At 44.6% G+C, this 15,034-nt stretch overlaps 1 protein-coding gene across 1 annotated transcript in view; it reads right to left on the bottom strand.

The window, feature by feature from the left end:
- Positions 1–15,034, bottom strand: part of CPQ (carboxypeptidase Q) — a 281,476-nt gene that overhangs the window by 217,491 nt on the left and 48,951 nt on the right. Inside the window, exon 3 of the mRNA XM_054019834.1 lies at positions 7,098–7,305. Coding sequence (XP_053875809.1) covers positions 7,098–7,305 — 208 coding nt within the window. The remainder of the gene's footprint in view (positions 1–7,097; positions 7,306–15,034) is intronic.

The following is a 15,034-nucleotide window of genomic DNA, read 5'->3' on the forward strand; positions in this document are numbered from 1 at the left end:
GCTCGGGGTCCAGAGGCAAGGGGGCTGCCCGAAGCCGGAGCGCTCGGGCAGCTCAGCTTTTAAACAGAGCCCAAGAGTCGGGGAGGAGCAGAGCAGCTGGAGCCCGAGAGGGGAAGTGCCCGGCCGGTATTTTTCCCGGACATGTTTGGCTTTTTGGCAATTCCCCCTGGACGGGGGTTTGATTACCAAAAAGCCGGACATGTCCAGGAAAAACCGGACGTATGGTAACCCTATTTTATATAGAGAGAGAAAATAAACCTAATGCTGCCATCTTTATACATCACAAAGGAGCAGTAAAGGTCACAGCACATGTAAATAAATGCCTTTTAAAATCTTTTTGACTCAAAAACAAAATAGCTTCAGTAAGTGTGTTAATGTACTGAAAGTTTAAATAAGGGTTTTTTTTTATACACACAGGTGAACATTTTAAAGAATAGAAGCCTGAAATTAAATTCCTACATCTGTATTTAGGCATCTAAGAGTGGGATTTTCAAAAGCACTTAAGTGGCTTGGGAGCATAAGTCCCACTGACTTCAAACTGCAAACCTCACAGGAGCAGTGTAGCCGAGTTAAAACATTTTAGTTTTCTTGATTTGTAGAAAAATAATGTATTTGAAGATGGTATTGGTTCCGAATATAACATAGGCTATTGGCTTATCAGTTTATGTTGTTTGTTGTGACGGCTGTAAGCATGGAAACTTCCAAAACTACTCTATTGAGTTGTGCCACACATTAGACACATATTGATTCAATAGCCTATGAATATGCTAAGTGGAGTGTGTATCTTTTTGTTCTGGATCACTGGGTGGGTTTACTGTGGAATCTGGCATTGGTGGAACGTATTTACTACAAATTCCAATGCTGGTTATGCACATGCCCAACACTTTGAATCTTCAGTATCAGGAGATAGCTGAACTAAACACCAGCTTTCTATGGGGATCACAGTGGGTTGCAGGAGGAAATTGCAGCCTAAATCTCCTATCTAGAGGAAGAGGAACACAAGTTCCCACTCTGAGAAAGTCTAAAGGCCCCAGAACTGACACACATGGTGGTAGCCGTGTGATAATATAGTGTTTACCAGTGCCCACCCTTCATAAAGCAGAGCATTTATTCAGAACAAACTCATTACAGAGAAAACATATCTTAAACAATGAACAGTCTAGACTCGTGCTAAGCTTACCAGGTATTATCTGTCATGCGCATGGGATGCTGGCAGTTCTGTACACAAGTCTGTCAGTTCTTTGTTCCACAGTGAGTCTGCCCTGAGCCAGGTCAGGCTGACCCTTTATACACAGTTTTTGACACCTTTTTCTCCCAGGCCTTCTGACCTACGTAAAACTAATCTCTGCCACTTTCCCCAGGGACCAAAGCTTCAAAGGGCTGGGTATCTGCGTACCTGGCATTGGGAATTTGCAATAATTACCCCCTTCCTCCACCCGGTGATTCCATAGGAAACCCACTCAGAGAGCCAGGAACACAAAGATATATTACACTTACTGATACAATAGTCCATGAATTTCCTGTGTGCCCATAGCATCTGGCACATCTCAATACATTAGTCTTTGAAGCTTCCGTGCTACCAAGCTCTCACATCTGTCTCACCATTCTCACAGTTAAAGTGTTAAGGAAGCCCTAGACTTGTCTTTCTCTGCACAGATGAGCATTTTAAGTGTGAAACTCTCATTTTTAGAAAAAAATCTCCAGGTAAAATCTAAAATTCTATTAACAATTAGGAAACTAAAGAAACAAGTACAAAACAGCCACTTGAGCACTTTCAGAAAGTAAAGTTCTACCAACATGTACATACATTTTTTTTAAATTAAAAATTGATTTTTAAGTCATGGGTTGTTGTTTTTTTAAAGTCAGTCAGACTGAGGATTATAAAACCTATTTATAGGAGACCAGAATAATTACATTAGTTGTGAACATTTACTTCATCCTCCTGATGTCATTTTAAGGCTATGTGACTGCCCATCAATATAAAAACAACATACCTTTATTCTCCTTAAACATACATTATTAGGTATTCTTACAATCATTGATAATTTGCCTTATATTGCCACCAGAGAAGTATTTTATATTGGTTGTTACAGGAATATTTATGGTAGCATCAGGGATGTGAAAAGCTGCTAAAAGCAATCACACAAGATCTGGCGTGGTGACAATGGTGAAAACATTTTGAAAGAATGAAAAAGCACTGGAGGCAGAGTTTGGAACAAATAGTTTCCAAACCAAACACCCACTTGAAACTGGACAACTGAACATGTTACAACAAAGTGCCTGCCCATAAAACCACGTAAAGTAAAAGGTGAAATGTGAGTCAGTGTCCCTCCCTCCCTCTCTCTCACACACGCCCCCCACATCCACCGGTAAACCTCCCTCTGCTGGCTTGACACTCACCAGGCTGCTGTGTTTGGGCCCCCTGTGCTTTAAGCCTCCTGAGTCTGAAGAAGAGAGTCCAGGCACTGTCTCTTACCAGGGTCTCTAGGCATACTGTCAGAGAGCAGATCTCTGTCTTAGGATGACCATACGTCCTGTTTTGGCTGGGGCAATCCCTTTTTTAAGGGCAGACCCGGGCATCCCAAAGTTGCCAAGAGCAAAGGGACAAATGCCCACTTTTGCCAAAAAAAAAAAAAAGTGGGGTATGGGAAGAATGCCAGCCCCACGCAGGGGGAGGAGGCAGGCAGGGCTCGAGCGAGCAGCGACGCCAGCCTCAATGTTTGGGAAATATGGTCACCCTTTCTGTCTAGCACCCCTTTCTAAGAGCTGAGGCCTTGTGGTCCACTGCCTACACTCTCTGAGTAATGTTGGCTCCCCAGACTCCCCAGTGGCTTAAGCACACCATCTCTCAACTGCAGCCCTGTGGGTGCTCCAGGTTCATAGTTTAACTCTTCTGGGATACACAACAGCCTAAGCAGACAGACACACAGGCAGACTGCATAGGATTCTAAGGCAAATTACCCTTTACTTAAGTAGCACAAGAAATATACAGATCTATACAAAATAATAAACACACCTGTACACATTTCCCTGCCTCAGCTTTCTCGCCATGCTGAAGAGTTCTTTAGGTTTAGGGTAGAGTCCTCTCAGGAGTAGGGTTACCATATTTGAACATTGAAAAAAGAGGACACTCCACGGGGCCCCGGCCCCGCCCCAACTCCGCCCCTTCCCCTCCCCCGCCCCACCCCTTTCCCCGCCCCTGGCCCCGCCCAACTCCGCCCTTTCCCTGCCCCCATTCCAACCCCTTCCCCAAAGTCTCCGCCCCTTCCCCTGAGCACCCCACATTCCCCCTCCTCCCTCCCAGCCACACGAAACAACTGCACCAATTCTAAAGTCAGGCACTCCACTAGTATAGACTCCCATGACTTTAATGAAGCTGCTCAGTGGAGGATCTGCCCCAGCGCTCCGTTTTTGGGAGCGGTCAGGACACGCAGCTCACACTGTTCTGTTTCCCAGCTCCCCAGATGCCTTGGAGCACCCAGTTCTCCTCCCTGCCGGGTAAAATCCCGGACATTTTGAGCTATTTAATTCTTTAATTCTAAAACGTAATTCTTTATATGTAGTGAGTCCTTTCCTTTCACCAGTTCTTCAGTTTTCTTTCTCCTCATGTGCCCACGCATACTTCTCTGCAGATCGCATTTTTCTCAGCAGTGGTTGATTGCTCTTTAAGAAGGCATGAAAGTCTTTACAAGAAGTTTGTCTGAAGTTGTACTGTACAAGTAGAATTCCTTTCAACGACTCAACATTCAAGTTGGTCCTTTCCTTTGTCCACTGGCTTTGCATCAGTGAAAAAATTCGCTCTACATTTGCATTGTGAGAAGGAATAGCAAAGAAAAACTGTGCAATCTTTAACAGTTCTGAATGACACTCAATGTTTTTGGATTTCTCAAAATATTTGGTCCACTTCTGGTGTGCTAGCAAATTACTGAACTCTTCATCACTGTTGCAACTTTCTGTAAACTTCTTCAGGTTGCTGAACTGATCAAAACACTTCACGTCATCAATTTGCATCCCCTTATCGGTCAGGTACTTGATACAAGGTTCCACATCACTCCAATTCGGTGTCTCACTCAGGGTAATCCACCTGAAACAAGAGAAGTCTTCAAGGGGTCTAAGCCACATCTCCAAATATTCTAAGCATCTGCTGTACATATTATTCACTTCAGCACAGAATTTGTCACACTCTTCATCAATTCCTTCCATGCGCTTTTGTGCCAGTAGTCCCTTAACTTTCAGGGACATAAAGTTGTGAGTCTTGCGTTCAAGAAGGATAGTCTGAACCGAGTTCAAACTGTTCAGCACTTCCACAACAGAATTGCTTTCCCTTTCGATTTCTTGGATGTAAGTTTGGAATACACTCATGAGTGAATGCATGTGCCAGAGGTAAATCTCACTTAATTCATACTCAAAAAATGTCTTAAGCACTATGGGTGGTTTGTCCTGTGACAGAAAGAATGACTTCAAGGCTGGAAACATCTGTATCAGCCTTGTAATGCCCGGAAATAATGACAGCCATCGTGTCTTGCTATGAGAAAGCAGCTTTCTGTATTCAACATCAACAAACTCACAGTACTCCTTCAGTCGCTCAGTTCGGACAGTGTAGATATGAAAGTACTGGTAAATTTTAAAAATAATGTTCTCAATGTCAATGTTCATTCTTTCTGCTGCATGGTGAACACAGTTGTTCAAAATGTGTGCTGGGCAACCCACACCAATTAATGTTCTCTTCTGCAACAACTTCTTTAAGTTTGCAAACACGTTCTTTCCATCTTCATCATGCCGGAGTCCTCCAAACATTGTATTGCAGTTGTCACCTGTAAATGCAATACACTTCTCGAACAAACCATTTTTTTCAAGCGTTTCTTTTACGTAATGAGCAATTGTGTCGGCAGTCTCATTAGGTGTGTTCTGGACCTCAATCAAACTTGACTGCAAACCGCCATTCTTCCAGTTGAAATACTGAATAATTACTGGAAATATTTTCACTGAACCGTGATTGCTTCCATCTGTAGCAACTCCACAGTAAGCTATGTCATTTTCTTCAAATGTTTTCAGAACAACATCAACAGAATGTGGTGCAAGCACGGAGATAACAATTGCTTCTGTCTTGGTTCTAGTACTTGAAAATTTCCGTGCCACTTCAGAATCAGGGAATGTCTTCTTCAACAAGACAGATGTGCAATCCATTGACTTAAAGCTATTATGATGCTTAACAGTGTGAAATGCAAACGCACCCTCTGCTGCAGTAACAGCATCCTCTGATTCGCTGCCTGGTTTTACAAAATAATCTGTCAATTTTGTTGATGAGCTCTCTCCTTGAACTGCTTTTTTGTGCTTGTCTGAGTCCACATGAGTTTGTAAATCATTAGCACCTTTATTTTTCACAGAGATGTAAGTACCAGGTCTACATACCATGCACTCAGCTTCCCATTCATCTCTACCACTTCGAAAACATGGGAACTTTGTCTTTAGTTCTGCAGTGAATTTACACTTTCGTTTTGGCATTGTGTTTGCTCCTAGGACCAGGGGCAGCCAGGGTCTCCACGTGCTGGGCCCGCCACAAGGCAAGCTCAGTGGCTCCCATTGGCTGGGAAAAGCTCCAATGGGAGCTGTCGGAGCCAGCCCCTGCAAGTCCTGCCCCCACAGCTCTGATTGGGCAGGTATTTCGCAGTGATCCACCACACTGCTGTGTCTCATCACAAATGGGGAGCTGAGTGCCATACAGCACACCCCAGCCCCAGGAGCTCTGATCCACTTGCAGGCAAGGCAGCCCGATGCCCATCGCAGCCAGAGCTCTGATCCCTCTGCACACTCCTGCCTTTTTCACACTGCCCTCCCTTCCTCCCCCACCAGTCAGTGCTTTTTGGCGACTCCCCGGAGCAGCTCCCCCAGCGCTGCCCCCCACCTGTGCAATCAGCGGCGCATGGTACTCCCAGCTTTGCTGGCATCCCTGGCTTACCTTAGAGCAGGCTCTGGCGACTGCTGCTGCTCCCTGATTCTTCGGCTCTGTTTAAGAGCCGAGCTGCCCTAGTGCTACCGGCTTCAGGCACTTCTCCTACCTGGGCTCCAGCTGAGCTGCTCCTCCCAGCTCAGACTGTAAGAGCCGAGCTGCTGGCTTCTGGCAGCCCTCCCCTACCTCAGGACCCAGAGCTGGCTGGACACGTCCCTTCCCCAGCTCCAGCCGAGCTGCTCGGCTCCGCCCCCTCAGACTTACAGAGCAGAGCTGCAGGAGCCAGCGTTACCGGCTTCAGGCAGCACCCCCCCTGCCTCTGGACCTTGCACCGTGGGAGCAGCTCAGCTGGAGCCGGGTAGGAGAAGTGCCTGGCTGGGGGCTCGGGGTCCGGAGGCTGCCTGAAGCCAGTAGCGCTTGCTCGGGCAGCTTGGCTCTGTAAATCTGAGAGAGGAGGAGTGGAGCAGAGCCACAGGGGGAGAGGAAGTGCCGGCCATTTTCCCGGACATGTGTGGCTTTTCAGCAATTCCCCCCGGACGGGGGTTTGATTGCTGAAAAGCCGGACATGTCCGGGAAAAAGAGGACGTATGGTAACCCTACTCAGGAGTCCAGAATCACCCCTCCTGTAGTTCAGGGCTTCTCCTCTGAATCATGGAGCCTCTCCCCCACCCCCCACCCCTGCAATCCATGCCCATGCTTCCTCTAAAATGGCAGGTGAGAGACCCTTTCTTTTATAACCTTGTGTTCTCTTTGGCAGTAACATAACAATCAGGCTTATTAAGGGAGCAGGTGATCCCTTGTTCTGTGCCCCCCCGCTCACCCCATAGTTCAGACTTGAAAAACTGGCTTGCCCTAGGCAGAAGCCATCTCTTTGTCCAAGGGTGCGCCATTTGAATGGACAATCACAGTTTAACAACCCTCTGTTGTTAGCCCTGGGCAAGAATTTCTCTTGTTACCCACTGTGGGTTTTAGCTCAATATGGAGAAACAAAGACAGCTGAGAAGGCAAAGACGAGCTTTACAATCCAAATAGAGTTTGCACCCTGACACTGACGTTTACAGAGTTAATAATCTCAATTAGAATTCATAAGTGGTACCCTGTCAGATTCCCCAAATTGTCACGTACAGAGTAAGTAATATGTTCCTACCTATTAATAGAAAAGGAAGCAACGGATCTGATAAGGGATGCCACCGCTCCAACTTTACCAGCTTCAACTGCTCCCAGTAATCTATATTTGACAGTTTCTTTATAACTGATGAAAGGCTGGTTGTAAACAACAATCTTCCCCTTGGCGTCTTGAGCTCTTTTGTGCAGTTCATCAAAAGAGGTGACCACTAGGACTTCAGCAGTAATTCCTAGAAGTAAACATCACAGTAGTTTTAGATGTGTTATCCTATCACCAGCCCCAAGCCACTTTGGCATATACAAAAATACACGTCATGTACAGCATGTATAATGCAAACCAAGAAGAGGAGGTCAAACATGAAAACCTCTTACTGGAAAAGATAGCATGTAAAGTACTTCCTCAGAGAAGGTTATTCAACATGTATAACCATGTCCTTAGTATAAATCATGCTATCAGCTGATGTTAAAATTGAAACTGAAGGCAAGAGAAGATGTGAGAAAAGACTTTTTCCAAATAAACTTTAATGCATGAATGCAATTATTTAAAGTGCAAAAAACATTTTGAAAGATTTTCTATGGCATTTATAAAACAGATATGTAATCTTCTCTTGTAATTGTTCTGATATGTTGCTAAACAACTTAGACTGACATCACACATATGAAAATACATAGTTTTGGAATGATACACTTAGAAACTAATGCATTCCATGAATCAAGCTTTTCACAAATGGTTAATGTGAATATTTACAATTCTTGAAGACAAACTTGCTGTAAAACCCTTTGTAATATATTTAAAATAAAAAACACTTCTCATGCTTAATCTACAGTACACGTTAATTGCATCACAGAGGAAAATTTACCATATTTTTCAAATGAAATATTTTGAAATTGCTATAATCCTATTGCCTTGTCCAAGGAAACAAAGGAATTTAAAAGTAAGCAGGTTCTCCCATACCACAGAAAGTTTCCCACATCTCAGAACATTCATTTGGAGATTACCCTTAAATGTCGATTTCACCGCAAACATACAAAGCCACATCAGTAAGAATCGATATTTACAGCTAGGCAAAGAAAGAAAAATGTTGCTTGAAAACTCAGTCAAATCCAGTGATTAGACTTTTGGATTAGGTTTGTTACATATGGACTAATGAATGAATAGTGAGAATGGGTATGATCTCTTGATTTAAGGATATTTACTTTGTATATTTTGACATGCTATGTTGATAATTTGTGTTCATAACAGTTGTTATAAAGGTTTAATTTTTTGAATCTCAACATCTATTATCATTAAATAAATGTCTGACCCTCCCATAATTTCCTGTAACTGTGAAAATTGGGGGAAAAGATCAAAATCTAAAAAAAATGCTTAAAAATAAACAGATAATATCTGTCAAAATTATTTTAAAAATTGAATTCTACCAAGCCCAATGAATTGCTTGGCTTTTGAGAAACCATTCACAAAATCTGACCACAATGATTAAGATCCAATCCTGTGGATTGGTTACAGTGATAAGTGGAAACTGTTTAACAACCAGGACCAGACTTTGCTGCTAAATATAGAAGCAGTATGGATGCCTGGAGTTTTAGTGCTGTACATTTGACCAAGAAGCCACAAAACACGTCAGTAAAAACAGAAAGTAATAACAAATGCTTGGCCAGCTTGGTTTGTTCCACAAGTTATTGCAAAATTTAAAAAAGCTAGGTATCCTTGCAAGTCTTAAATAGCTCACTATAAAACATTATTAAAATGTTATTTGGGAAAGCTTTTAAGTTAATTGCATATGTTAAAGAATTCTTAATGCTGTTATCTGATGTGCACTGCTAGACTCTCTCTCAGCATCAACTTATCCAAGTTAAATGCTCACTTTATGGTTTTTTGGGTTCGTTTTTTTAAGATCAAAACAGTATGAATTGCCTTCCACACATGAAAGAAAATGTTTCACATCAAAAAAGTCTGTTTCTTAAAATACACAGTTGTAAGAATGCAGCAGGCAACTATTGATGGGGGGAGGGGGGAGACGAGTTTTGGCTGCAGAACTACCCTCGTGTGAAAGGTGTGAAAATTTTAATTGGATAGCTGTCCAAACTTCCAGCTTTACACAGAAAGGGCCCCGACAGGCCAAACCAAAGTATTACCTTCAAATTTTACTGAAGTTATAGTTGGCTTGTAGGTGAAGTGTACTGATAGGCTCCAGCTGCTTCTAATGAACTACAGATTGAACTGTATACCTAAGGAATGTCCCAATGACAGGATCGTTCTGAAGTCTGGAACTGTGCCACTGGAAATAAAGCCAGGTATCTGCAAAATTTCATTTTCCACTAGAAAAATCAAGGTCACAGCAGGCTGGTACTGCAATCCGCACTTCATATTAGCTTTTGTAACAGATGAGAGAAAATGACACCGTCTATCTCACCCCAATGCTCCATTTAGATGCCATACCAAGCATTAGAACGACATCCAATGTACTATTGATTGCTCATCAAGGAATGGAACTGCTCTTGGCACTGCCTTCCTGCATTAATGAACAAAAATATCATCTCTGATTTTTTTTTTTTTTTTTTTTTTTAAGGAAAGGTACTTGCTATCTCTCGCAACCTATAACTCCCTAAGTAAATTCATGCAGAATTACCTTCATGATCTTCAAAGAAGCTAAGTATCAAGGAGCTTTGTACTGTGGAGTCTTATTTTTTTATTCCCAAGAAAGAGAATGCAGAATGACAAACTTAATTTGCTAGCTTTATACTTCTACTTTTGCTTGTTCCCAAATAGGTTTGCTTTATTTAGCCTTTGACAAAATAAAACAAAGTTTCTCTTTGTATGTTTAACTTAATGGCAGCATGATATACATAAAGTATTAATTACAGTACTTTCCACAGTACAACCCAACTTCACTCCTGTGTAGCTGCCGACTAATTCAGTGTCTCATTAGAATATTTAGATCACATTCTATAGCATATCAGTCCTATCTATTAACAAGGTAATAGGAGCATTTCACTAAAAGAGACAATAGGGTTTCAGCTGTGAAGGTATCAATGAGACCAAAGGCCAAGTAGTTCATCCCAAAGAGGAGCAAGTCCGGACTGCTGCCAAAAAATGGGGCACTGCCTCATATTATACCTTACTGAAGCTTTTTATTCTTTGGTAATAAACAGTCCCTCATCCCCAAAAACTTAGTGTCTCACCTCTCTATTTTCTTGGTGCATTTATAAACACATTCTTCAATCCATTTCTTATTCCTACCATTGCCCATCACAGAAGTCAGCTGCACTGTGGATAAGCTCAGACAACCTATATGATGAGGTAGCTGGACTGCTCATACTACAGAGGAAAGATAAACTAAAAAACACATGGGGGTGAAGAAGAGTGAGTGGCATTTTCAGAGACTGGCCAAGAAAAGGGAATAGATAGTACTGAGGGGCTGAGAAATAAGACGTGTTTACTCTGGATGAGGTTGAAGCCCCCCATGTTAGACACTGTTGGTGGGTGTTACACAGTACATGCCTATACAGCAAGTGAAGGTGGGACTGTAACATGGGTAGACATACCCACACTATATTTAATCTAATTAGGATGTGTAGCAATCATGAAGATGTGGCAGCACAGGCTTCAACATGGGCTAGCCACCCCAGTACAAGCCTGCTGGGGACCCTATGTACATACTTGCGTTGCTAGTCCCCAGGGCCACAGAGGTTTTGGGGGACCCAGGGCAAAATCTGAAACCGAGGCCCACCACACTCCAGAAAAACAAACTTACTACTGAAGGGAGACCCTGGGGCACGAGGGGGTTGGAAAGTGAGCCTGCCTGCACCCACCCCCAGCAGCAGCTCCTATGGCGTGGACCCAGTTCCCTGGTTCAGGTGTTGCAACCTGGCCCATGGGATTGCAGCACCACTCAGATTTGGCCTGGCCACACCTCACCATCACGATGGAGAGACACTTGGGCCAAATTTGAATGAGTGCCATTGCGACCTGGCCCGTGGGGTTGCAGCACCACTCAAATTTGCACCAGATCACAATGCTGCTCAATTTAGGAGAGCCCAGGACAAACTGCCCTTTTTGCATCCCCAATCTGTGGGCAACACTAGTAGCCAGTGCAGAAGCCCGTATCACCATGTCTTCACTACTATTGTTATCTATTCTAGCTAGATTAAAGCTAGCATGGCTATGCCTACCCATGCTACAGTCACACCTTCACTTGCACCGACTACCCAATGTGAGGCAAATTACATAAGTCATAGGGCATACAGCTATTGGGGTGAGCCACTACCCAACCAAATCCACTCAAACCCATGAGGCTCCTCCAATTTTTTCAGATGAAATAATAATTAGGGCCATGTTATAAATGGGGGGTGGGAAAATGAGGAAAATGGAAAACAGTGGGAATAAGCGGACTGGAAACAATCTTCTACTGCAGGCCAACTTTTATACAAAAGATTTCATTGCACAAATGTAGGTTCATAACTAATGCTAAAAGCCTGGCTAATACAAAAGTTTGCCACAGCACACAGGTAACTATAGTAGACTCTGCATTAGCAAAGTCTTAAATCCTTGTTTATTCAGAAAGACTGATTAGAACTATTCATTCACAGCCCAGGAAAGGCTAATAAACAAATCCTACCTGTAAATCTGATTTCTGCAAAGTTGTCATAATACCACATGTCTGACACCTGTCATGAAAATTCTCTCTGGAGATTCAGCTTCCAGCACCAGTCTGCCAGATGTGACACTAGAAGCAGATCAGTTCAGATCGATATACGTAGAATTACCCCAAAAGACAATTTACTCACCCCAAGGTTAAATCCTTTAACCACTTAAAATCATTGTAGTGGTCAACACCTAGTACCCTGAACTGGACAGCTGTTTGTATCATCAATGAGTTTCAGATTACAGTAATAATGAAAGGTATGTTTACTCCCAATTATAGGAATTCAAGTATACACAAATCTCTACCAGGCAGCCTGATGGCAACTTTTTTATAGACAGACATTCTCTCACTTCCAACAGAGCATTGATTCTAAGAGAAACTCCCTGGCAAGACAAGGTTGAATTCACAGTGTGCTAAGCATCAGAACTGTCAGAGATTTGTTGTTCTAGCTCGCTTCTACTCTCTTCAGAGTATTTATAATTAAAAAGCAAATACCTATTCTTACATATATACAGATTTAAAATAGTCAGTTACAGTCAATCTAATTATGTATTCAAATAAGAGGTTAGCAGTATTGAAGTGAAATGGAATGTGTGTCTTTTTTAAATTGTCGGGGCTATTAATTTCCTAGCTACTCAATTAGGACCCAAAGCCTTTTCAATGAGCATTTTGTCATTGTCTTGAACAAGGACAGGCTTTTGGAGATCTACTTACAGAAACAAATGCAATCCTCATTGTTATGACAATGTTTTGGATAGCAGCAAGTGAGCTGCTCAAAGCTGCAAACAATCCACAACTTCATCTATTTCAAACTCTGCTAATATGGGATTATGATTTCTTTTACAAAGCACACCATGGAATGGCTATTCTGCTGATCTAGACACACAAAATCTCATTGCCAAATAAATAAATTGGCATACCAGCCAATTTTTGCTCAGAATAGGTGCCATACTTCTAAGCCTACGTGTAAGAAAGCAGCAGATTCCATCACCCAAGCCTGCATTAAACTTCCCTGTCCATTACACAGCTTTACTTTCACCACATAACAAAAAAAAGGTAAACTATTGCCTGAAATACTGATACAAAAATCAATGACATCTAGCTCAGAGACTCAGAACCCCCACCCACCCCAGGACCAGAGCAAGGGCCACCCAGCCTGAAGCACACACCACAACCCTAGCTGTGGAGGGCTAAGGGGAGAAAGAATAAGGCCAGAGACAGCCATCAGAAGCTAAAAGACTCTCCCAGCAGTAGGTAGAGGAACAATGACAGAAACAGCAGCAAAGTAAGGGCTGGAGGCTGTGAGGCCTAGCCAAAATCTTCACCATCAGCGATGTCAGACTGTGCTTTCTTTCATTTGGATTCAGAATATTTTTTTTCCTTCTCTGCTGCTTGGCTGTTTCCTGTGAGTCTTTCTCAGATTTCTCTCTGGCCCCATCCCAGCCCTCATGCTTCACGCTCCACTCACACCCACCCACAGAGCTGGCCCAATTCTCTTCACTCCCTCGTCTTCCCAGCCTCCCTTCCATTCCACCCCCATCAAATGTACCCCTTCCCTTCCTTCTTTCCCCAACTCCAGTGCTCCTAGTAACATCCCATCTACCATCCCCCTCCTGCAGATCTGGAAAACTAAAACTTGGCACTAGGATGATGTTTGCCAGGAATCTGTTAGACATATCTCTGTATGTTGCACTTCTGTCCCTCACCCCATGTCTTATCTGTTCAGATTTTAAGATCCACCCTAGATTATAAACCCTTCAATGCAGGGATATCTTCCTATGTGTTTGCACAGTGCCTAGCACAATGGAGGCCTACTCCCAACTGGTGTTTTTGGATGCTGTTGTAATATAAATATAAAAAGTAATAGAAGAGCTCCTTTCCTGTGTAGTTTGCTGCACAGAAGGAACAGGAGAGAAGCTCTGCTTCTGAGTATCTCCTAAACTAAGCAGAAGGAAAGCTGCTCTGCAATAGTCCTCAAAAGGTCCATGGTAGTTGGGCTCACCCTTGCACACCTTAAACAGGGAGTGTTTAGAAGGTGAGCCACTCAAATGGGCCTACTCCAAGGAGTTTCCTACATTGGGTGGAGGAAAGGACCCTGTTTCTACTGAGCTTTGAGCTCTGCTGTGCGGACACCTTCTTTTCTCAGCATTATTCCTCTCTCAAGCAGCTAGCTCTGCTAGGCCAACACAAACAAATACGTATTGAGGATAATTATAATACAAAGGGATGGGGGGGAGTAAGCATTTTAAGTGGGGGTGGGAGGAAGGAAGTGCAGCCCAAAGTAGGAAAATGCAGTGAGGCTAGGGTTACCATATTTCAGCAAGCAAAAAAGAGGACGGGAGGAGCCCCGCCCTAGCCCCGCCCCTGCCCCTCCCACTTCCCGCCCCCCCAGAACCCCCAACCTTCCCCCCGTTCCTTGTCCCCTGACTGCCCCCTCCTGGGACCCCTGCCCCTAACTGCCCCCCAGGACTCCACCCCCTATCTAAGCCTCCCTGCCTCTTGTCCTCTGATTGCCCCAACCCTTATCCACACCCCCACCCCCAGACAGACCCCTGGGACTCCCACGCCCCATCCAACCACTCCCCACCCCCTGACAGCCCCCCTCCCAGAACTCCCAACCCATCTAAACCCCTCTGCTCCCTGTCCCCTGACTGCTCCAATCCCTCTCCCCACTCCTGCTCCCTGACAGCTCCCCCCCAGAACTCCCAGCCTCCCACCCCCCCGCTCCTTGTCCCCTGACTGCCCCCTCCTGGGACCCCTGCTCCTAACTGCCCTCCAGAACCCCACCCCCTACCTAAGCCTCCCTGTTCCTTATCCCCTAACTGCCCCTTCCTAAGACCCCCCCCAACTGCCCCCAGGACCCTACCCCCTACCTGTACCCTGACTGCCCAAAACTTTCTCCACTCCCCCCAAAAAGCCCCCCCTGAACTCCCGACCCTCCCCCCGTTTCTTGACTGCCCCCTCCAGAACCTCCCTGCCCCTTCTCCTGCCCCCTGGCCCCCTTACCCTGCTGTTCAGAACATGGTGTTGGGCTCTGTGCGAGCCGGACACGTGGCTGCGCTCCCCAGCACAACACACAACCCGGTCCCTGGCCCTGCACAGTGCAGCTGGAGCGGGGCGCGGGGCTGCCGGGGAGGAGGAGCTGCCGGCTCAGAATGCAGGGAGGGAGGGAGGGGGGGAGGAGCTCCTCTACAGCTGCTCCGGAGTCCAGCCCGTGACTTTCCTGCAGCCCTCCCAGCCGCTCGCTCTGCTCTGCCGGGGGAGGGGGGAAATCCCGGACATTTTGAGTGATTTACAAATTCCCCCCGGATGC

Source organism: Malaclemys terrapin, chromosome 2 (genome assembly GCF_027887155.1).
Source record: "Malaclemys terrapin pileata isolate rMalTer1 chromosome 2, rMalTer1.hap1, whole genome shotgun sequence".
Classification (NCBI taxonomy): domain Eukaryota; kingdom Metazoa; phylum Chordata; order Testudines; family Emydidae; genus Malaclemys; species Malaclemys terrapin.